At 41.8% G+C, this 24,749-nt stretch overlaps 1 protein-coding gene across 1 annotated transcript in view; it reads left to right on the top strand.

Annotated features, from left to right (window-relative positions):
• The first annotated feature begins 13,573 nt into the window (after positions 1–13,573).
• Positions 13,574–24,749, top strand: part of LOC118634764 (myosin-13) — a 59,771-nt gene continuing 48,595 nt past the window's right edge. The window contains exons 1-3 of the mRNA XM_036269512.1: positions 13,574–13,588; positions 15,690–15,737; positions 22,645–22,860. Of these exons, the coding sequence (XP_036125405.1) occupies positions 22,657–22,860 (204 nt within the window). The 5' untranslated portion in view covers positions 13,574–13,588; positions 15,690–15,737; positions 22,645–22,656. The remainder of the gene's footprint in view (positions 13,589–15,689; positions 15,738–22,644; positions 22,861–24,749) is intronic.

Here is a 24,749-nt window from a genome sequence, read left to right as displayed (position 1 = left end):
CATGAGTCATTAGGAAACGAATAATTAAAATATAATGATTTATCACCACACACCTATTATAATGGCTAACAGTCCAAGTGTTGGCCAACAGGTAGAGGAACTGGACCTCTCATATCTACTAGTGGTAATGTGAAATGGCAAAGCCACTTTGGAAAACAGTTTGACAGCCTCTTAAACTTTAAGAAATTGTTCATTTGTTCCAGTCATTCTATTCCTAAGTATTTACTCGAGAGACATGGAAACATATATCCATACTGACTTGCACACAAATATGCACTGTATATTTATCTGTAATAGCCAAAACTGGAAACAATCCAAATGTCCATCAACAAACAAATGAATACACACAGGTGGTAAATCCATACAATGGAATACTACTCCACGATAAAAAGAAACAAACTATTAACACACACACAAACATGGATGAATCTCAAAATAATTATGCTGAGTGAAAGCAGCCAGACCAAATAAAGCGTAGACTTTTTTTTTTAAATCACATTCATACAAAATCTTAGAAAATAAAAACTAATCTATAGTGACCAAAAGTTGACCGGTGGTTGCCTAGAGATGTAGAAGTAGGATTTATAAGAGGCACAAAGGAACAGTAGGGGGTATTAGAAAGATACAAAAGGAAACTTTTGGGTTTGATGGACATATTCATTACCTTGATTCAGATGATGCTGTAATAGTGTATACATATGTCAATACACTTCAAACATGTGCAGTTTATTACATGTCATATACTACAATTACAGTGCTTTAAGAAAACAATAATTAAAATACTGTGTGTCAAACTTTTTTAAAAAATGTGTTTTTATTGATTTTTTAGATAGAGAGATAGAAACATTGATACGAGGGAGAAACATCGATTGGCTTCCTACTGCACACTCCCTACTAGGGGTCGAGCCAGCAACCCCGGCATGTGCCCTAACCAGGAGTTGAACCAGGACCTCTCAGTCCATAGGACAATGCTCAATCCACTAAGCCACACCAGCCAGGCTGTACGTCAAACTTGAAATCCAGTTATAATCTTTTATAGAACTACAATGAATTTATCAAGTTGGGGAGAATTAAGATATTTACTATGTTGATTATTCCAATTCATGAATGCAGTATGTTCCTCCATTTGTTCCCATCTTTAGTTTATTTCATCGTGTTTTATAGTTTTCAGCATACAAGTCCTATACAAGTTTTGTTATATTTACACCTAAAATTTTTTTTCTCTTTTTTTGTTTTTAAGCCACTGAAAATTATATTTTATTTCAAATTTTGGTGTCCACATATTCAATGCTAGCATATAGTATACAGAAATACCACTGATTTTTGTGTTTGTCTTATATCCTAAAACCCTATTAAACTCAGTAACTTTGAATTTTTTGTAAATTCTTTGGGATTTTCTAAGTAAACAATCATGTCTTCTGGAAAAACAACCATTTAAAGTGACTCTAAATTAAAATGAGGTCCAAAATCACATAGTAAATAATGGGGGAAGAGGATCTGATTGGGATTTTATTTTAAAAATAAAGCCAAAGTATTTAAATAAGTCTATTTTTCGTTACATTTCACAAGATTTCGGTTATAATTGCAACTCTCTGCTAATTCTTAGAACAAAGAATGAATCAGTATTAGAGTTGGAGGAAAGGGACATAGTTCCCACAATCTTATATAATGTGGCATCCTTTATGTTAAATGTTTGAAATGCAATCATAAAGAATGCCTTTGAGCCCAGCCAGTGTGGCTCAGTGGATTGAGCGTGTCCCAAGGACTGAGAGGTCCTGGTTCGAGTCCTGGTCGGGGCACATGCCCGGATTGTGGGCTCAATCTCCAGTGGGGGTCTCACAACGATATTTTTCTCTCTCTCTCTCTCTAAAAAAAATCAATGAAAACATTATTTTAAATGTCCTTTGTTGCAAAAATGCATGATGGTTTCATTGATATTTTTAAAAGCCTTCCCAATCCTTTGATCCTGAACTCATTCTCTTGAAATATTTACTGCATCATCATCTTTGTCTGTTTTCAGTTCTTCAATTATTAACCTAGTAGTTCAATGCTGCTGCATCCACACTAGTCAAAGACTGCAAAATTCAAGCAGATTCTAATGTCACTTTTATCAACTTCATTAAATTTTGCAACTTCTGCAAAATTTCTCATTTTCTTTTACAATCATGTTGCATTGATTATTGCATATTTACAACACATGACTATCTTTAATGAATTATTTTTTGTTTTCCTATGCAATATCATTATTGCATATAATATGCAATGACTCCAATAATAGGGACACCATTATTGGAAACCTTAACATCCATAGCCTTTGCCCAGAAAGTCTAGTCTATAAATTTCATAATTAAGGATATGCATAAACAATTATATGCAAATGTTTACTAGAATATTTAAAACAACAAAAATGAAAGCGATAAATAATAGTACATTCATAGGATGGAATACTATTTAACTATTAAAAATCATGATGCAGCCCTGGCCAGTTTGGCTCAGCGGTTAGAGTGTCGGCCTGCGGTCTGGAGAGACCCAGGTTCGGTTCCCGCTAAGGGCACGTACCTCGGTTGCAGTTTGTCCCGGGCCCTGGATGGTCGTGTGGGTGGCAGCCACCCGATGTGTCCCTTCACGTCGATGTTTCTCTCTCTCTCTCCCTTCCTCTCTCTCCCTCCCACTCTATCTGTACAAAAAATGGAAAAATGTCCTCGGGTGAGGATAAAAAAAAAAAAAAAAAAAAAAAAATCATGATGCAGAAAAAGAGTTAATACCCTGAGAAAATTTTCATACTCTGTTAAGTTTTAAAAGCAGAACACAAAACCGTAATTACAGGCTGATATCCCAATTGTGTTTAAATATACATATGCCTTTAAAAAAAAAACAACAACTGTGTAGGTATTTATGGAAACATGGAAGAAAAGGTGTGAACGGACTTAAACCAAATTTAGGTAGAGATTACCTCTATGCCAAAATTTTAGGAGTGATTTTAAATTTTCCTTCAGTATGTTGGATTATATCTTTTAATCTTTCCACAATGTGTATGTATTACCTTTAGAATTTTTTAAAAGGCTCATCTCCTTCCAATAAAGAGATGTAAGTAAGCTGCTGCTTAAGAATCATATCCACATCTCATCAAAGACAGCGATATAACTGACAACAGGAAGGTGAAGAGGAGAGGATCACTGGATGGATCAGACCATTAGCACAACTGCTAAAAGCTGCTGCCTTTCATCCAAGCTTTCGGTGAGGATTAACATTCCCGGACTAACTCAGCAGCTGTCAGTGAGCAGATTTAAATTCCGCCTCCTGGCTGTGGCCAAGATTTGGGCACATGTGACACATACCAGCGTCCCCAGGCCCCTCCACTGAAGGCGCCACAGGTCACATTTTCCTAAGCGGGAAGCAGAAGACCCAGCTGTGGGCAGAGAGCAAGAACCGTACTTAAGGATGGAATGTCCCAGCTTGATTCCTCCCTCCTGGCCCAACGGACACCAAGAGGTTGCTTGGGAGCCCACAAGGAAAAACAAAGCCTCTCCGGTGAGGAAGGAGGAAACTATTCCCCTCGGGGACGCACCCAAACGGGGCTTTTCTTAGATTTCAGTAGCCTGACCTTCCCACGAGGGCCGGCTGTTTCCTTAGCGCCCCCCAGAAACTACGGCTCGTGGCTCTCTCGGGGAGACCGAGGTACCACGCAGCGCGCGGCCTCAAATTATGAGCTGTTCCGTCGAGAACGTGGATGGGAAAGAATCGTCGTGTTTTCCAATATTCTGAAAAGGAATTCCGCGGCTCCCCACAGATTTTAGTACCCAAGATGAATTTGGCCCCATCTATAGGTATATGTATCAGCAATATAATACTATGCCTATATCTGCGTTGAAAAACTGCAAACGGAAGGCAGCCACTTAAGGATTTTTCAACAATTCCCTTCTGGCCCAGTCCTGTCAAGGGCCCCGCACTCGAGGTCCCCCTCCATGCCCGATTTCGTTCTCCCCCCACAGCCTCAGGCAGGTCCTGTCCAGAACCACAGGCCCAAAGCCTCATGAGGACGTGCCCGTCCTCATTCACAACCTGACAGACGCACACTCACCTGCGGGTCCCGCCACCGCCTCCAGGCTGGTCCCAACATGGCGGCGTCACTTCCCGCCTTTCTTTCCCCCGTCCCGCTCCTCCCATGATGCCCTGGGGCACACCTCCCATGATGCCCTGGGGCACACCGGAAGTGACTCCTCGGCTCTCTGGGAAACAAACATTGTTGCTTTCCAGTCGCGAAAACCACGGCTGCTGACTTTTCTGGCATGATCCACCCACCCACCCCCGACTATATCCTAAAACTGAACCAGCTTTTTATCCCCATCTCTGAACAGTGTCTTCCTAAGCCATTTGTTAAATGGAGAGCAGACACTCGACCCATTATTTTTGTTTGACAGAATGAAGCAAAGATGACTAGGCAAAGAGCCGATGATAGGGCTAACGCTCAGCACACAATAAAGAATAAAGCTGTCTTCGTTTGCCAGGCTCTAACCAGCTGGCCCCTGGCCACCTCTGCAGCTTCGTTGCTGCTGCTGTTTCCCTCAAGCCCTTCTCCCTGCTCTACCGCTGTGTGGTGTTCCTCTGCAGGCACGCACCTCCCAAAGCCTTTGCCTGTGCTTCCTCTGCCGAGAACACTGCCCCCTGCTGGCATGCTCCGGGCTTGCTCCTTCACTTCAAGGGTCTGTTTAAATATCACCACTTGATTAAATAAATAAATGAATAAATAATAAATTTTTAAAAATAAATAATAAATATCACCATTTGAGAGAAACTTCCCGTGATCAGTCTGTTTAAACACCACACAGCCAATATTCCCTTATCCAGCTTTTCCTTTCCTGCAGAGCATTGATCACTAATCTACATTAGATTATCTGTTGGTTGTCTGTCCCACATACACGCACTGAATAGAATTCCTGTGAGGGCAGAGACGTTGCCTGTTTCGCTCCCAGCACACAGTAGGCACTCAATGAATGTTTGACGAATAAACAGTTGGCTGAGGGCATGCTCACTATGTTGCTGGCTTTGTGCATTACAGTTTTAAAATTGGCATTAGGTATGAATTTTGTCTCATCCTGGCTTGGTGGGAGATCTTAAGCTGGTCCCATGTAGCCTCCTCTTGGTCGGGTTTGAGGATTTTGCCGTCATAGCCCCAACAACCTTTCAGGTAGAGTGATCGAGTTATCTAGGTTTGCCCAGGACTCTCCTGATTTTAAAACTGAAAGCTACAGGCACTTCTTCAGTCGTAGGCAAACTAGAATGGTGGGTCACCCTTCTTCAGATATCCATGTTCCACCTTTCTTGTTTTGTTTTATCATTGTGTGTGTGAGTGTGTGTCGTGGTGGGGGTTGAGAGTTGACTGAAGAGTGTTCTGAGCCATCTGAACAGGAAATTGGCTCTATGCAGTGGGCAGGATGGGAGGACTGGATGGACAATGGTCAAGCTGTGGTCAGCTGGCAGGCCTCACCAAACAGGAACGTAAAACATGTGAGAGAGCCACGTGGAAGACACTGTCCTGGCTGCCAGAGCCCTCTGGCACTGGCAGTGGTTGGTGCTCTCTCTAAAGACAGCTCCCAGTTTCCAACTCCAGGCTCTCCTGTCAACACGGCCCCCCCACTCTCCCTTCTCCCAAACTATCAGGTCACTCCCAAACGGAACCCTGTCATAAATTCACAAATTGTCACGAGAACTCATGAGCTGGGTGTTGTTATGATCCCCATTTTACAAATGAAGAAACTGGGGCTCAGAAAAGGTACATAACTTGCCCGAATTCATATTGTTTAAATGGTGAAGTGAGGATTTGAACCCCAGCATTCCAATGCACAAAGTCCATTCATAGTTACTACATAATCATGCAAATTTTAACAATATAAATGCATATTTTAGCTGTCCAGTAAAGAATAGAGATATAGAGATACACAGGGTGAGGCAAAGTAGATTTATAGTTGTTCTAATGGAAAATCATACAATGATTAATAAGTAATAGTACAAGAATAAATTCTGAGTTTCTCATACTCACAACTGTAAACCTTCTTTTGCCCCACCCTGTATATATTTAGAATAAATCATTTAAGACCTCAATAATAATAATAGTAATTAAAAGTAATTGCTCATGCTTTTCTTAGTTCTAATGAGGCTTTAAGCAACCAAAGTAACCAAAACACAGCTGAGAGAAAAAAGCAAATGACAGAGACCCTAAGTCTCACAGTAACCAGCCAAGGTTATGAGGCCAGGCAGGGAACTATGCAGTTTACTGAGAAGCCCTAGCTGCTAGGATTTCTTCTCTGAACACAGTGTTCCCAGGTCATCCAGCTTCTCCATGACGTTCTGGAGAAGGAGCCTGGTTGTGTGTAATTCTGAGAAGCGTATATAATTCTCAGATCACTGGTGTCTCACAGGATCTTGCAAAGCCAGAAGCAGCTGTCTTCAAGTGAAAAGACAAACCGGACTTGGACTCAAAGATATTTGTTCTAATTCCCAGTCTGCCTCTTACAAGCTGTAGGACTAGTCACTGACCTGTGCCAAGCCTCAGTTCTCCCACACGTAAAACTGATAAATCTATCTCCTCATTGAGATTTAAGGAGAATTCCTTTAAATAATTCTCTGAATAATCTCCTGTCAACTTGTGTCAGGCAAAATTTCAGTGTATAAATGAAGAAGGTTATGTATAGTATTTCAAAGAGTCCTGAACTCATTCCCTTGGGTTTGAAAATAGACGAGAAGGAGTCTGTTTCTGCCTTTAGCATTAATTAGGTTACCTTTCCAGAACTTCAATTTCTGATTCTGTATGGCTACGGTTAGATTAGATAATGTTCAAGGGCCCCTTTAGTTCCAGAATCTAATATTCTCAGTTAAATCTTAAATTTTTCATTCAATTCAAATATGAATTAGTGTTGTTCACTAATGTACCTATCCTGTGACTTTCACCCAGAAATGTCTGTTGCTGGCTAGGGAACTTCCTGCTGCTTTTTGAAATGTCATCTGTTCCACAAGCTCTTAGAGGGTTGTGAGCGGTAAGGTATAATCCTGCTATCAGCACAATTAATAACCCTTTCTCTTCTAGTCGCCCTCAGAGCAATGACCTTGATCACACGTGTTTCCCAGTCCTATATCTGGCCCTGCTCCTGCCTTCTATTTACTGCATCATCCAAATCTACCTTTCTTCTGAATGCATCTTATATACTCATTGGTGGAGAAAGTTATTCCTAGTAAAATCAAGAAAACGTTTTCTTCTTCTTTGTTTTTTTTTGTTTTTTTTAATCCTCACCCAAGGATATTTTTCCATTGATTTTCAGATAGAGTAGGAGGGAGGGAGGGAAAGACAGAGAGATACATTAATGTGAGAAAGACATCAATTGGTTGCCTCCTGAATGACCCCAACCAGGGCTGAGGATCCAATGGCAACCAAGGTACAAGCCCTTGACTGGAATAAAACCCGTGACTTTAGTCCATGGGTCATCAATCTAACCACTGAAGAACCAGCCAGGGTGTTTTTCTTCCGCTTTAACACCTGCTCACTCCTTAACCCCTTACCTTCAATGCGTCCACCAGTACCATCCTGCTGACATTAATGTCAGGATCACCTCCTGGTGAATCAGTACCCTGTTCCTTTTTTTTTTTGTATTTTCTACATAGTGCTCATCATTATATCCTCTCTCTTGAAAATACCAGCTCCCTTGACTTCTTTTGGCACTAATAAAGGTCCCTTCACTTCAGAGTTGACAAGATGAGTTTGCAACGAGAATGGAGAAAACCTTCATTCCCAGAACTCCTTTCAGGTTTGGAAAAGATAGACTGATGGTGTGGGCTGTGAGCTATAAGCTATGGGGCATAGTGGCGGGATAAAGATTCAGGCCCTCAATAGTCCCAGAGACGTGGAAGTGGGGTACAGACTGACAATCCCCAGAAGAGGGGATGGTGGGGGAGAGATAAACCACAGAACTTATATGCATGTATGCATGAACAATGGACATGGACAGCAAAGCCGGGGACAAGGCGGGGAGGGGAGAATCAGTGGGCGGAAAAGGAGAAACATCTGTAACAAAAACAAATTAATTAATTAAATAAATAAAACGATGAGGCCCTCACAAGGGCGTGTGTGAGAAAAGCAGGTTGTTACCAAGCTTAGTAAGGATGCAAGTGGTCTCCACTTGAGGACTTGGATTTGTTGCATAGCCAAATGAGCAGGAAGGCGGGTCTATGGCAGAGCCTAATGATTCCCCGTAATAGAGGAACAACCGAGTACCAGTAAGAGTGAGAACAACAACTCAGGGAAAGAAAGGAAATGAAGCACCAGCATCCATGTGAAGAAAAATGGACTTTGCTGAACTGACATTTTTGATGGAAACTTGGCATACTTTACTCCAGGGTATGTAATAAAATCCTCTTTTGGGTCTTCCCCACAAAATCTTCAGTAAAGTCCACATAGCTCGCTTATGTTTTTGGTGTTCATGGAATGTTTTCTGAGGTCTTTTGTCAAGGTTGATACAGATTAAAACATACTCTTGGGTGTGGGCTAGAAACAGACCGTGCACAGACAGCGGCATCTAAACGGTGAAGATGGTATCTGCTTGACCCCACACCATCCACATGACTCAAACAGAAACAATTATTTTTCTGATTTTTCAACTGAAGGGAAACCACCACAGTTGCTGAGAGAAGTGGCATAACGTGCCACCATCAGTATACGGCAGAAGTAAAACATGGACCTATTTGGCCCTACGGACTCCAACAAGATCTCACGCAGGTATGTGCCTGCCTACAAAATGACCTTTTTTATTCCCACTGTTTGTATTTTCTTTTTTCTTTTTTTCTTTTTTAATCCTCACCCGAGGACATTTTTCCATTTTTTTTGTACAGATAGAGTGGGAGGGAGAGAGAGGAAGGGAGAGAGAGAGAGAAAGATCGACGTGAAGGGACACATCGAGTGGCTGCCACCCGCACGACCAACCAGGGCCGGGGGCAAACTGCAACCGAAGTACGTGCCCTTAGCGGGAACCAAACCCGGGTCTCTCCGGACCGCAGGCCGACGCTCTAACCGCTGAGCCAAACTGGCCAGGGCCCCACTGTTTGTATTTTCACTTCCTCCTCCCACTTCCTAAACATACAGCCTTCCTCTGAGAACTCAACATCCTTAATGAGTTCAAGTGTAACCTCCATCTGGTGACACACACACACACACACACACACACACACACAGACCTACATCTCCAGCCTTGACTTCTGCTTCAGATTTTGAATCCTGTCTCTCCCTGCTAGCTGGACATCACCATCCTCTCAACCTCAGTATGTCTAAACTCTAAACTTGTTCTCCACCGTTCAGTATTTCCCCCTGCTCAGTTTCCTGCCCTGAGATTCCCAGGCTGGCTGAAAGGTAGGATTCTCTGATTCCTGCTCCCCATGAAACCCAGCAAAGTCCTGTGGATCCTACCTTCAGAGCATACTTTTCCTCTTTCCTTTTAAATCTCATTCTATCCTACTTAATCAAGGCTCTCTTCATCTTACATCGTAATTATTTTTTATGTCCAATATATTTTTTATATCCAATATATTTTAATATATATTGAGTAGATTTTAATATACTGCTGTACATACATAGCGTCTCAAAAAATAAGGCTACAGGAAGACAACCATGTGTCTCTCTCACATCAATGTTTCTCTCTTTCTCTCTCTCCCTCTCTCTACTCCTACCTATCTCCTTTCCACTCTATCTGAAGATAAATGGAAAAAGGTCCCCCAGTGAGGATTTAAAAAATAATCATAATAAGACTATAGCTCAGAGGATTTTTCACCTCATTAGATAAAAGTTCTCTTTTCTTGCTGCGCTTAAATGGGACAGATGGGTAGAAAACAGCCCACACACACCCTTCTCCTGGAGTCTGCAGGGTGGACTCAGAGACACCTGGGCACAAGCAGTGTGAACGTCAGCTCTCTGGTGCTATGGAGAGTTTTAACACAGACGTGAATTCCTAGGAGCAACCAGGGGTTAATTCTAACTGTCTAACTGCCCACCTGCCTCATAAGTTATCAGAGCCTGTATAGTCATTTTGGAAGATTGTACACCAATATTTTTATACAGTTAATAAGTGGTTCAAGCCCGGTCAATGTGGCTCAGTGGTTGAGCATTGACCCATGTAACGAGAGGTTGCTCTTTGGATTCCTGGTCAGGGCACATGCTCCGGTTGTGAGCCAAATCCCCAGGAGGCGGCCAATCAATGCTCTCTCTCATCAATGTTTCTATCTCTCTCTCCCTCTCCCTTCTTCTCTCTCTAAAATCAATAAAGGAAAAATAAAAAAATAATGGCTCAAGGCCCCCAGGTTCTCTCCTAGTCTTTGTATCCCCAATTCTAGACATATAAATATTTACTTTTCTGCTCAAAAACTCCTAAAGTTCCCCGATGATCTTAGACTAATGACCTGGCTCCTTCACTGGGCACTGGCAGCGCCTCGCAAATGAGCTTGGCCCACTTCTCCAGCCTTCACCTCCATACCACCCCCCCTTCCAGCCCTTCACCCCAGCTTCCCGGCCACCTTCCTGACGCACACCCCGGAAAGTCTTGTTTCCGAGCCATGATCCCTCAGAACCTCCACCCTGCTCCTCTCACCCACGTAAAGTCTGCCTCCTTTAAGACAGAGTGGAGGACAGAGGGAAAAGCAAGGCTTTAGACTCAGAAGGCCTGCATTTCAATTCTCGCTCTTTTGTCTACAAGCTGTGGGGCCTTTGGCCAATCACTTAACCCCCTTAAGGCCTCAGTTTCCCCTATGGACAGTAAGAATAAGAATAGCCCTGGGCGGTTTGGCTCAGCGGTTGGAGCATCGGCCTGCGGTCCAGAGAGACCCGGGTTCGGTTCCCGCTAAGGGCATGTACCTCGGTTGCAGTTTGTCCCCGGCCCTGGTTGGTCGTGCGGGTGGCAACCACTCGATGTGTCCCTTTCACGTCAATGTTTCTGTCTCTCTCTCTCTCTTCCTCTCTCTCCTTCCCACTTTATCTGAACAAAAAATGGAAAAATGTCCTTGGGTGAGGATAAAAAAAAGAATAATATAAGTAGTATAAACCCCTCAGGCATGTATAAACATAATATACAAAAATGCTATGTATACTGGAACGATCACTTCTCTCCTCTAAAACAATATAATTATCATTAATAACAACTCTGGTACTACTTTACATATACAGCATACTTTATGGGTTTCAAATACCATGTACATACATATAATCTACTGTGCATTCCATGCACATTGGCTCTTAGCTTAACCTTAGAAAAGTGATTTATTTTTTCCTTGTCTGTCTTCTCTTCCTATGTCCATAATCAGCAACTCTGGGGCAGTGGCCCTATTTCATATTCCCATTCCCCTCTCTCAGCACAGAGCATTATACCAATAAACACTCAAAACCGATGTGCTTGCAAAGGGAAAGGTTATAGATGTAGGATCTAGAGTTTGTCACTTGTGCCACATACCAGTTGTGTGGCCTTGGGCAGGTTATGTAAACTCTCAGTGACCCAATTTCCTCGACTGTAAAATGGGAATATTAGCACCTACCTCACAGAACTGTTATGAAAGCCCATTGAACCAATATGGATAAAGCATGAGGTGAGTTCTTCATAAATGTAAACTATGACTGTTCAGTGAGGCTGAGTATTCTTTTCTGCCTCATTATTTCAGCCCTCTTTTAACACAGGCTTGCCATGAATCGTCTTGATTTGTTTACTCATCAAACAAACATTTACCGAGTATTTTCCACGTACAAAAGGCTGTTGAATAAAAGTGGCCACATTCGTGCCTGGTACCCCTCTGTTGCTTTCTTCTGGGCCAAATGATGCTAAGAAGCAGAAGCATCATCTAAGGGATTACAGCTGTTAGCCTTCTCTCTTGTTTCCCAGAACAGGGAATAAGATGGTATTCCAACATCAAATCGCCCAATACAAACATGTCTTCATATTTCTTTACTGAAAGAAAGGGATCTTCTCAGACCCCCTAATGGGCTAATATTTAGGGTGACTCTCTAACAGCAAGGAATAGAGTTTGCCATTTCCCTAAACTCATTTGGCCATGAGACCATTTATTTCACAGTTTCTCTAAGAATCAGCATTCTGTCAAATGTATTTTTGAAAACGCTACGTGGAAGTCCTATGCCTATCTATTCCTCCTCTGCCCACATTTCATTTTGACTAATGCCCACTGTCCTTTGGAAAGGTCCCACCTCCAGGAGACTAACCCCTGGAGGACCGGAGAGGGAATCTTGATTCAGCAAACGTTGATCATATACGATTTAATCATGTCAGACTTTATTGCTATAAATGGCTCTAACTTCTACATGTATGATTGTTCCTACATATTCAAACATCAATTAGGTTTTAACAACAACAACAAAAATCCCCCAAGCAACCATAAGCATTGTCACAAAGACCATGTATTTTCACTAGAACCCTCTAGAACTTCTCTTGGAACTTGTTGACTCTTGCTGTAGCCTGATCTTAACTTTATAATCTGTTTCCCAGTCTACAACAGATCAGAAAAAGCTAAATCAGGCTACTATAGGTGAACATACTAGCCACAGAAAGAATCACACCTGAGTGCTGGCCATGAAGGTGAAGATATCAAAACGAAATAGTAGACACAAAAACTCATAGTAATCTGACAACAATTAGTACAGGGCAAAACCACTTAAAAAAACGAATATCCCTGACCACTTCATTATATCACCTCCCAGACTCCTGAGTGATCAAAAATGTTAAATTCTTCCTGGCTGGTTTTGCTCAGTGGTTAGAGTGTTGTCCTGCAGACCAAAGAGTCATGGATTCGATTCCGGTCAAGGGCACGTACCTTGGTTGTGGTTTAGTCCCTGGCCCTGGTCAGGGTAGTGCAGGAAGCAACCAATCAATCTGTTTCTCTCACATTGATGTTTCTCTCCACCCCCCTCCCCGTCCCTCATACTCTATTTGAAGATAAATGAAAAAATGTCCATGGGTGAGGATTTTTTTAAAAAGTTATATTCTATTCAAGATACTAGATTAAATAAAACACGATAACGTGCAATATATTATGCAAAGCTTTCATTCATCAATAGATTTTTTTTAGCAATCAACCAGTCAATAACACTGGGTATGTTAAATGATCTATCTTTAATTTTTCAGAAATTTCTAAGAAGAGGCACACAACACCCCATGTCCCATATCAATGCTAGGTAGATGAGATGTAGTTACTATTCATGTTATTGATCACCCATTGCTTGACAATTCATCTTGTGGTTCTGCCCTTTACTGACCTTCTTAGCACACTCTGCCCCAGTTCCACTCAGCCCCTAGGACTCTCTAAGTCTCAAAGATCTGTGTCCAAACGTCAAAATCCCTACGCAGCTGACTTGGCATTAAGCAGCCTCCGCTGGTCATTTATCCAAGTAACTTAACAAGAGTGAGAGATCAGGGCAACGACACATTTACATCTAATGAGTAAATGGTGATCCCCCAAATATAGCCAAGTTACAGTGCTGAGCTGGCGGATTTGGGAGTATAAAGAGAGCTGGGGGGTCACGCTCTTGAAACTGCTTCGACCGCAGCATCTCAGGGTAAGTGCTCACAAGTGCCCACTTTTTTGTTCCACATAGTTGCTATTAAACCTAATCAAGCTATCGGTCAAGAAGGGAAGCCAACACAGTAGCCTTTACTCGAAGGTCTTCTAAGTGTTAGGTCCTGTGTTAAGGGCAATATGGGGGACAATACAACAAAAAAGATAATTGCCTTTCAAGAAGTTATTTACTAGGAGTAAAAAACAAAAAAAAAACAAAAATATAAGCGATTTTGAGACAACAAATGTTCACCTATAGACTAAAACTGATATGACGCATAACCCACCCCACCCCCGCCAATTGTTTCGGTAGGTGTTAAACCATGTTATTAGCAAATAAACATGTTTATTTGCGATGTCTCTTCTGTAATTGTCTTAAACTGTTATTTGAAAGTTTTATGGTTATGTAAATTTTTTCCCATGTCAGGTTTTCTGAGAGACAGTTGCAGGAAGACGTTGTCCCAAGCATTTTATCCATCTTGTCCATCATAGTCTGGTTATTTTGACTGGTTTCCAGGCTGCTCCTGCATGGCATGCCTTGTGAATTTGGGGCTGGGTCCTGTCTGACTCTGTGTTAGCATCCCTCGGAGGAACTCCAGCTTTGGGAGACTCGTGACGCTTTGATTTCAGGTCATCATCTCCACCAGAGTTCGTTCCGTCATACATTTACAGGGCTAAGAGGAATCCCGGAGAGTTTTCTGGTCTATTTGTCTCACTTTACAGAAGGACACCAAAGCCTGAAGAAATGACAACAGCTACCTAACAAAACTGGAATTAGAAAACTGAGGTTCTATTCCCAAGTCTTATTATTATTTTTTTTGAACTAAGAATTCAGAATAAAATGTGTAATCCTCACATTTTTTTCCGGAGAAATTTGTGAGAATTTTAGGGTATTACTAGAGATTTAGTAGAGACTCGTAAAAGAAAGAGAGGGAAGGAAGCAATGAAAAGAGTAAACCAAGTGTTGAAATGTGTCCTCCTGCCTAAATGGTATATCATGACATGTTCCCCCCGTTCCATAAAAGTACTGTGTAGTGATGGGAAGTTGGTTTAAATTAAATTTGATATTAAAAAATGATCAGATTCTTACCGTTTGACTCAGTTTGGCTCAGCTGTAGAGCGTTGGCCCCCAGACTGAAGAGTCATGGGTTTGATTCTGGTCAGGGACATGTACCTCAGTTGTGGTTCAGTGTCCGCCCTGGTCAGGGTCATGGAGGAGACAACCAATAGATGTGTCTTTCTCACATCCATGCTTCTCTCTCTCTCTCGCTCTCTCTCTCTCTGTCTCTCTCTCTCTCTCTCTCTTTCTCCTCCACTCTATCTGAAGATAAAAATGGAAAAACTATCCTCGGGGAAGGACTTTAGAAAAAACAAAAGATCAGACCCTCATGGGCCTTTGAGATCACCACGTACATTATAAACCCCTAGACCTAAGATTCCTCACCTCTAGATGAGTTTTCAGTGGCCCTACCTACCTTCATCTCCTCCAGGAGAATTTAGGATATTTCAGACAGTGCTTTTCCTAAATCTCTTAAATAAATTTTGCCTACAATTCACAACTTTTCTCCTGTTGCCCCAAAAATTCAACTATTGACTCTGAGCATCCAGGTTGTACTCTGGATCATTCCCCTCCTTCTTTCTTCTTTTCCTGATCCCTCACAGCCTTCTACTCTTGGCCAGAAGCAGTCTCTCTAAGTCCCCACAGCACTTCATTGGGACTCTTACAGAATTGTATTATTCTTTCTGTTCAAATATACATCAGAGCATTTTTCTTAACCTTTACTAAATTTTTCATTTCTGTAGGGCAGAGACTGACATTTTTCTACTTTGTACACCCTTAAGAAGTTGATATTCTACTTTGCACACACAGATGACACTTAAACAATTTAATCAAATGCTGTAATTGATCAATTATTTTTAAAATGATGATGTAACCAAAGGGGAAAATGGTAAATTTGTTTCCATCCCACATCACCTCCTGTGTACTTATTTAAAAGTAGCTAAATTTGGAACAAACGCAGTTTCTATATTTATTTAAACTCTTTGTAGTTCATTTGTTCTTTGTTTCTGTTTGTTTTTTATTTGAAATAACCCCCAAGAAGACACTTCATTCCTGAAGGACATTGACCATCACTTTGGGAAGGAAGAAGGTAAGAGTTACTTTCAGCTTGTTTGGGAATATAGTAATTGAAACTAACAAGCATGGTTTTATACATTCTTATTTTGGCTGCATTCATAAGAAGCTGAAGTGGAAACCAATTATTTAAGTATTCCTAAGGGCAGATTACAAACTATGCAAGTTTTACCGAAAGAAGAATGATTCCCCAGCTTTACTCATTATACTAGTGAGTATAAAATACAGTGCAGAACTTGGACACAGAAGCTCCATGCTGCTTATACAGTGAGGGTCAGTGTTTACACACGGACTAACTTTGCTGTTCCTTGATCACAGTCTGCACACCCAAATCCACCCAGCTGTACCTTTACTCACAGCAGTGCGGAGAGAATAAAGAGAAATCCATTCAAACCCATTTCAGTGTGGTAATAAAAATTCTTTCCTCCCACCACCCCTTCTCCTGCAAAGTCTGTGTTTATTAGAGGCAATTCTAGAATTAGAACCAAGAAAAAATATAAAAATATAAAAAAATATAACTGAGCCCTGGTCTGATGACTCAATTGGTTGGAATGTCATCCTGTACACCAAAAGGTGGCAGTTTCAATTCCCAGTCAGGGCATATAACTAGGTTGTAGGCACAATCGCCAGTCAGGATGCATACAAGACGGCAACCGATCAATGTTTCTCTCACATCAATATTTCTCTCTCTTCCCCCACCCTGTCCTCTCTCCTCTAAAATCAATAAAAATATATCCTTGGGTAATAATTAAAAAATGAAATTATAATTGAGTCATGACTACACCACTGTTGACATATACAGTGGCTGATAAATTCCCAGGAGAGGAATGAAAGTCAAGAGTAGTATCCTGGTGCACTGAGAGCAAACAGAGGTAGGGGGTGGGGGGAGAACTCAGAAGGTAGTGATGGATATTAGGTGTACTGGTGTGGCCATCTCAAGTAGAAGACAGGAGCAAAGTTGGTGTTTGAAGGGACATGGCCATACAGGGTTAAAAGGTCTCAGAACAGAGAAGAGGCTAATTAGGAGACTTTCTTGGGGGGGGGGGGATCCAAGGGCACTATAAGTCACACCTAGAGAGTTGGATCAGACCTAAAAAGGTGATGTTTATCAACCAAGAATAAATGTTTTACCCTTGGGTCCCAGAACATAGTTGCATAAATATGGGGAGAAGATCTGACTTAGCAACTGCACGCGCGCAGAGATCTGAGGGGCTTTGCTCCACAGCGAGTGGTGAGTCAGCAGTGGGATGAGGCTGCCAAAAGGCAGTCACCACCTCAGGCATTACACCTAGGTCAAGAGAGGTGAGGGCAAATGCTGATGGAAGACGATACGTGGTTTGGATGTCACACTAACAGATTAACAGAAGTGTGTTCACCGTGATAGTAAGGGTTCAGAAGCTCATCACAGAAGAAGCAGATGAAGATGGAGTGGGGGCTATTTAGCATGGAGAAGATAAAACCAAGGAGAACACAGAGCAGCCATCAAATGGGTGAAAAAATGTCTCGTGAGAAGAAGGTTTGAACCCTTCCTGCTATTACCAAGAGCTGGAATGAGGAGCAGTCAACCTGAAGTTACAAAAAGCCAGATTTTAAGGCAAGAAGAATATTTGGCCTGTGAAACCTACTCAAAATGGAAAAAAAAAATTGTCCGTGAAAGTGTCAAGCAGGCTGGACAACCCCTTTGCAAGAAGATTGCTGAGACAACTCTTGCATCACCTGAGCAGTAAAATGTACAGATATGGGATTCTGAGTCACTGTTAGAGTCAAGGGTGAAAGGAGAAAAAATTTCCACCTCAAAACTGGTAGTGACATGAAACCCAGGTGGAAAATCTTGTTTTTCTAGGACGCCTTAAAATGTAGTTTGACCATGAGCTAGTGTAGTGTCTCCCCAACTTCAGGCTTTCTTCTTCCACTACCATGGCAAACTTTGCAATATTCACTTAACACCAGTACTATTAATTCCCTTAATGCTTTTATTTACATTGATTCCTTTCTTTCCTTAGGTTTGTTTTTGTTTGTTTGTTTGTTTTTTAAGATACCCTCTATGCTAACTATGAAAGTGTGGACCATCAGCATCTGCTAGACATTTGATAGATATTCAGAAGCGTGAACATTACCCCAGACCTGCTGAATCAGAATATGTGTTTCAACAAGACTCCCAGGTGGATGAATATGCACACTGAAGTTTCAAAACACCGCCTTGTACCCATAGTGTAAACAGATGTAACACACTCTCTAAATGGGAAGTATATATTACCTATTTCGTCTATTTTAATCTTCTTCACATTTAAAAATGTGTCTGAACTTGAGATGCATCTTACAATCACTGTAAGGAGTATTGTAATTAGATGAGTTTTTATTCTTTCCTTCTGGAACACACAGTTGTGTATCTTACAATCCGTGTCACCTTAGATTTTGATAAAATAGGGTAATAGACTTTGAAGTCAACATATAATTATGAAAATTAAGAAATAGTTGCCTAAAATCATTTTGTGCATGGCCTATAGGACCATACCATGGTTTTGAAAAGAGTGGCTTTAGGGAAGCAAAGCAATGCTTTCAACCAGTGTTTCCCAAACATCACTGCGTTTGAGGCCCTGGGTAAAAATTCAGATTCCCCAGTCCCAACCACAGAGATTCGACCTCAGATGATTTTGCTGTGGATCATCTCCCAACACTTCGGTTACCATGCTTAATGCTAAATCAGGTAAATAGCATAAGATTGTAACCCTGTAACCTAGGAAGTTCCCTCATGCTAGAGTGCAACCATTCTCAAAGTGTGGCCCATGGATCCCAGGAGAGCACTGGGAACTTTTCAGGAGGTACATAAGGTCAAAACAGTTTTCATAATATTACCCAGATGCTAATGACCTTTTCACTGTGTTGACCTAATAATACACAAGCACCTGGCCAGTGTGCCTCAGTGGTTGAGAACTGACCCATGAACTAAGAGGTTGCCAGTTCGATTCCCGATCAGAACACATGCCCAGGTTATGGGCCAAATCCCCAGTGGGGGGCATGCAGGAGGCTGCCAATCAATGTTCTCTCTCATCAATGTTTCCCTCTCTCTCTCTCTTCATTCCTCTCTCTCTCTCCAATATCAATAAAGAAAAATAATTTTAAAAAAAATAATGCACAAACAAGGCTGGAAGACACCTGGTGAAGGCACTCACCAAACTGTACTAGTAGTCATCGTATTCTTCATGCAATATACTGACACTGAAAAATATTTGTTCAGCCCTGGCCAGTTTGGCTCAGCGGTTGGAGCATCGGCCTGCGGTCCAGAGAGACCTGGGTTCGGTTCCCGCTAAGGGCACATACCTTGGCTGTGGTTTGTCCCCGGCCTTGGTTGGGTTGTGCGGGAGGCAGCCCCTCGATGTGTCCCTTTCGCGTCAAGGTTTTTCTCTCTCTCGCTCTCTTCCTCTCTTTCCCTCCCACTCTTGCTGAACAAAAAATGGAAAATATGTCTTCAGGTGAGACTAAAAAAATTTTTTTTAATTAAAAAAATATATTTGTTCAATTTAAAAAGCCAGCTTCATTGAAAAATGACTTAAAATTTGCAACAAGCAGTAAAAGTCATTAATGTTTATTATAGTTGATCCTTGAACAACACTGTTTGAACTGTGAGGGTCCACTTATACCCGGATTTAAAAAAAAATAAATGCAGTAAATGTATTTTCTCTTCCTTATGATTTTCTTAGTAACATTTTCTATTCTTTTACTTTATTGTAAGAGCACTGTGTATAATATGTAAAATATGTGTTGATCGACTGTTTATGTTATCAGTATGGCTGGTCCACAGTAGGCTATTAGTAGGTAAGTTTGGAGATCAAAGTTGTACATGGAGATTTTAAGAGTGAATCCTACAACCACCTCGATGCTCAAGGGTCAGCTCTATATGTCAATTCTTGCACATCCATCTTCATAATATAATATAATACTCTGTGCAGTGGAATGAGAGGTTCACCTAAGGTCCTCCTGCTGCACACCAGAGACAGGTGGCTGTCTCGAGGTGAAGCACATGGTCAGTTGTTTGCGTTGCAAGATGAACTCACCTCTTTATTTATGAAGTGCAATTTTTACTTGAAAAAATGACTAGTGGACAAACTATGGTGATTCAGACTTGGATATTTAACAGACGTTTTCTTAAAACGGAATGACATATGCTTGCCACCTCAAGGAAAATGACTGACAGTATTCATTACTAATGAGTTATTGGAGCTTTCAAGCAAAATTTCAAATTTTGGAAAGTTTGTATCTGCCATTAGTAGCTTAACAACTTCCTAATACTTGAAGAATTTTCTGAGATTAGTGCTGATGTTAATGATTGTGATTGCCTTTTATTCTATAAAGAAATGTCAACATTGGAAAGTTTTACAGTGAACCAACATTTTTCAAATGACTAATTTATGATGTTTCTACATGGGAAAAAGCCATTCAAAGCTCAAATACAGACCAGTGGATTTTAATGTAATACAGTGCAAAATGTTGTGGATATAATTTCAGATTTCACATTGCAACTAGCTTTTAAGAAACTACCACTTGTCAAGTCTGGACATAATATCTAAAGAAAATATTCACAATTATTTGAAATACTCTTTCTTTTTTCAAATTACATAATTGTGCAAGACCGATTTTCTTTCTTCTTTTTCTTTTCTTTTTTGAGAGAGAGAGAGAAACATCAATTGATTGCCTTGCGCACACACCCCGACCAGAAATTGGAGATTGAACCTGCAACCTGGGTTCATGCCCTGACCAGGAATTGAACCCGCCACCTTTATTGGTATACGGGATGACACTCCAACCAACTGAGCCACCTAGCCAGGGCAAGGCCAATTTTGTATAGTTACTTTAACAATAAGAACAGCAACTGACTGAATACAGAAACAGACACGAAAATCTAGCTCTTTTATACAGTAGAGGTTAAAGAAAGTTACAAAAATAAAAAACAATACTATTCTTCGCATTTTTGGGGGGGGATTGTGGGAAACAGTTATTTTCATATGTTTCATAAAAACATATTGTTTATGTTAACATATAATAGATTATATTTAAATGGATTAATAATCCATTAAATTTAAATGAATTAATAAATATTTTGACATTTTCTCCATTTTAATTTCTTCTATAGTCAAGATTAGTAGATATGACATAAGCCAATGCTTGTTGGGTGCTCAGTTTTAAAAGTGAGAAGAGATCCTAAGAACACAAAGTTGCAGGAAAACCACTCAAACCCCAGCGCTAGCGACCCCATCAGAGGAAGGGAAAGCAGGAAGAATAAGTCTCCCTCATCCCCCTGGTGGTAACTGAGAAAATGTAAACCAGCATGATGGCCGCAGGCCAGGGACCTCTCTGAGGTGCTACACTGACTTCCAGCCTCTCACTATGAAAACATGAGTCACAGACGGTTCCACAGAGCCACCGGCCAAAGTCGAACTCAAACACAATTTTATCTGAATAAAGCCCAGAGAGAAGCAAGTGCATCTCTTTCTGTAGGAACAGAACCCGGCAGAACTGCAGGAAGGGATATTGAAACAGCAGTTACCAATGAGGAGTCATGGCATACAGGGTAAGATGGGAGGAGGTAGCTTCCAAGAGAGAACTATAAAATGCTTAACTTGCCTGCTTTTAATAGGGAACATAAAACCTTGCTCAAAAAATATAAACTTTTCTTAAGAGAGGTATGGCGGGTGTAAAATTTAACTCCATTTTATGGTCAGTAGGCAGAAGAAGAGAAGGAATCATAAAGCCACACAACCCGCAGGGAACCTGGAAAGAAGCTAGGCTTTCTTCTTCGCTGTTTAAGTGGAAATAGACAGGGGCCCAGAGAAGTTAAGTGGTTTGACCAAGTTCAGTGCTCTGATTTTAAGCCAGGTTTTCTAGCTTCTATGCAGCAAAAATAGGTAAAGAGAAGAGTCCGTAATAGGGGATAGTTTAGGGAGAGAGTGACAGGAAGGATGAGGGGGAAGATGGGAGAGAGAGATGCTTAATACCACACACACACACACACACACACACACACACACACACAACCAGGCAGTAAGTTCTAAGTCAGGTATTCATCTAATGAAACACTGTGTATCAGCCTGTGACATTGCTACACACAACTAAAGTTTGGAGATCACTGCACTAGGCCCACTACTTTCAACTCTGCTGTGCATAGAAATCACCTGGAGACCTTGTTAAAATGCAGGTTCTGATTCTGTAACCTGGGGTGGGTCTGAGATTCTGACTTTCTACCAGGCTTCTGGGTGATGCTGACCACACTCACTGTAGGAGGCTCTACGCCAGCAGTTCTCAGAGAGTGGTCCCTGGACCAACAGCACTGCCTAGAAATGCACATTCTCAGGCCCCACAAACTCTGGGGTTGAGGCCTAGTAATCCGTGTTGGACAAACCCTCCGGGTATTCTGGTGCATGTGAAAGTTTGGAACCATTGCACTGGGCCATGATGCCTCCCATCGCCGACTACATGTAACTAACTAAACACGTGTGGCATTACTTTTCACTGAGCTGCCTGAAATTTCTACTAGGAATGTCAACATTCCTATCACTCTTTTCAGATACCCCTAAGATTTGGTGATGATACCAAGGGCTCAAACATGATGTATGATTAAGAAAGACCTCCTTTATTGGGCTCCCCTGACTTCTCTAATTGGTTCAGACTTCCAGACCTGGGGCTGAACTAAGGGAGATTTTAGATTCAACACTCAGAAATGAAAACAACCCCTCAAACTTTTTTCTTGGAGTAAAATATCCCATTGAGCTCATTCTTGCTCACCCACCCTACACCCCTAGAACCGGTCCTAAATTCCCAGCACCTTTTCAATCTGGCTCCCTATCTGCATGGTAATAACAGCGGGGGGCCCTTCAGGCTCAGCTGTCCCCAAGACTCCAGACTCAGTCCAACTCTGGTCTTCCCAGCCTCCTGCAGTCATGAGCTCTGATGCAGAAATGGCCATTTTTGGAGAAGCTGCTCCTTATCTGCGGAAACCAGAGAAGGAGAGAATTGAAGCGCAGAATCGCCCATTTGACTCTAAGAAAGCCTGCTTTGCAGTGGATGATAAGGAATTATATGTGAAAGGTATGATTCAGAGCAGAGAAGATGACAAAGTCACAGTCAAGACCCTCGATGACCGGGTAAGTACTGATGTCAGATGTCCTTGATAATCAGGGCATTCTCATGTCCCTTGGGGCAGAATAGTAGAAACTGCTGGTCCATAGCAGTCGGACACTTTTCTCTTCTGCAGTTAGTAGCAGGGGAACACGGCCACTGCACACACCTTTGCTCCTGCTGCTGTTCTTCTCTAAGGACTTCGGCTTGAGCGTTTTCGTGATGTCTGCTTTGGAGAAAGGGGAAGGAGAGGGTGGAAGAGCTTGGACTACCCGAGAAAGAGATCGGTGCTGACTGCTGCTGGGTGGGCTGACCAAACAGCTCTCTAGGCTCCAGAGTGACTTACAGAGGAAGCTCCGGAGGCAATGCCTAGTTTAATGTAGAAAATTACAGTGCACCGTTCAACTCAATATTTCCTGGATGCCCACCACATCTAGGTCACAGTGTCTGTCACTTTCCAAATATAGGCAAACCTCAGCTCCTGCCTTCCCAGATTGTATCACTGAGTGTAGCAGAAGTCAAGATGTACATGGCAGGTATGAATCTCAGGTCCCAAACTCAGGCAAACAAGACAGATCTTTTTTTTTTTTAATTTTTGAACTTCATCTCTGGTTTAAGCTTTTTCTCACTAGGAAATTATAAATTTAAAAAATAAATTTTCTTCATTCATTCTTGCCCCCTCCCCAGCTTGTGCCATATTTTCAGGACCTTGCACAGAACCACACTGGGGTCTCACTGCCTCGCTGAAGGATCAGCTAAGAAACAAGCCCCAGAGCCCGAAGCATCAGGATTCAGACATTTCATCTCCCCTTGTACTACCTTGGGTGTCTCCCCCATTGCAGGGCAGTGGCGTGGAGTCTTCTTTCCATAAGAGATTTAATCTATGCCAACAAGTCCCCTTTCTTTTCTCTTTTCAGTAAAATCCTCAACATTTTTTTAGTGACTTCGGAGTTTGGAAAACAAAAGGCAGAAGGCCTTACCAGCTCTTTCTCTTTTCTGCCTTTTTGGTTTTTTTGTTTTGTTTTGTTTTGTTTTCTTTATTGATTTTAGAGAGAGAGAGGAAGGTAGAGGGACAGAGAGACAGAAACATCGATGAGAGAGAACATCGACTGGCCGCCTCCTACATGCCCCCCACTGGAAATTTGGCCCACAACCTGAGCACGTGCCCTGACCGGGAATCAAACTGGCAACCTCTTGGTACATGGGTCAGTGCTCAACCACTGAGCCACACTGGCTGGGCTTTTCAGCCCTATTTTTTACTTCTCCTTTGTAATGGAGTTCAGAGCCAGTGGCATGCTTGAATGAGGGAGAAAGGTGGGAAAAAACACAGAAAGAAGAAACTTAAGTAATAGTCTCAAAATATTATTCAGCCATGGATTATGATGCAAGTTTGAAGATTTTAACTATTAGAGCAGAGGTGCAAAAAATTATCAAAGCCTAGCGCTGGCAAGGTGGCTCGGTTGAGTGGAGTGTTCTACAGTGCACCAAAGGGGTTGCAGTTTTGATCCCCAGTTGGGGCATGTACAGGAGGCAACTGAGCGATGTTTCTCAAATCAATGTCTCTCTCTCTCTGTAAAAATCAATAAACATCCTTGGGTGAAAATTAAAAAATAATTATGAAAGCCTTAAAAAAGACAGGGGAGAGAGCAAATGCTCTATAGAAGAGATGATACTTGAGCTGAACTTTGAGATTTTCTAGACATCATTTCAATAAAGACATTCCAGACAAAGAACCCTGCGAGCAGAGGTATTGAAGTGGAGATGCACAGAATACATTGGAGTAGTTCTTTCCAATCTTCCAACTTTGTCTCATCCAAACACTCAGAGCAAATGAGGTAAACAGAGGCAACCTGGCCTGGCCCTGGCCATCCTAAGTCCCACCTGGACCCTAAAGGTGGAGGACCCTGTCACTTGC

The sequence above is a fragment of the Molossus molossus genome, unplaced genomic scaffold, assembly GCF_014108415.1.
Source record: "Molossus molossus isolate mMolMol1 unplaced genomic scaffold, mMolMol1.p scaffold_m16_p_19, whole genome shotgun sequence".
NCBI classification, from domain to species: Eukaryota; Metazoa; Chordata; class Mammalia; order Chiroptera; family Molossidae; genus Molossus; species Molossus molossus.
Note: the sequence above shows the minus strand (reverse complement) of the source record. Positions and strands in the feature narration are given on the sequence as shown.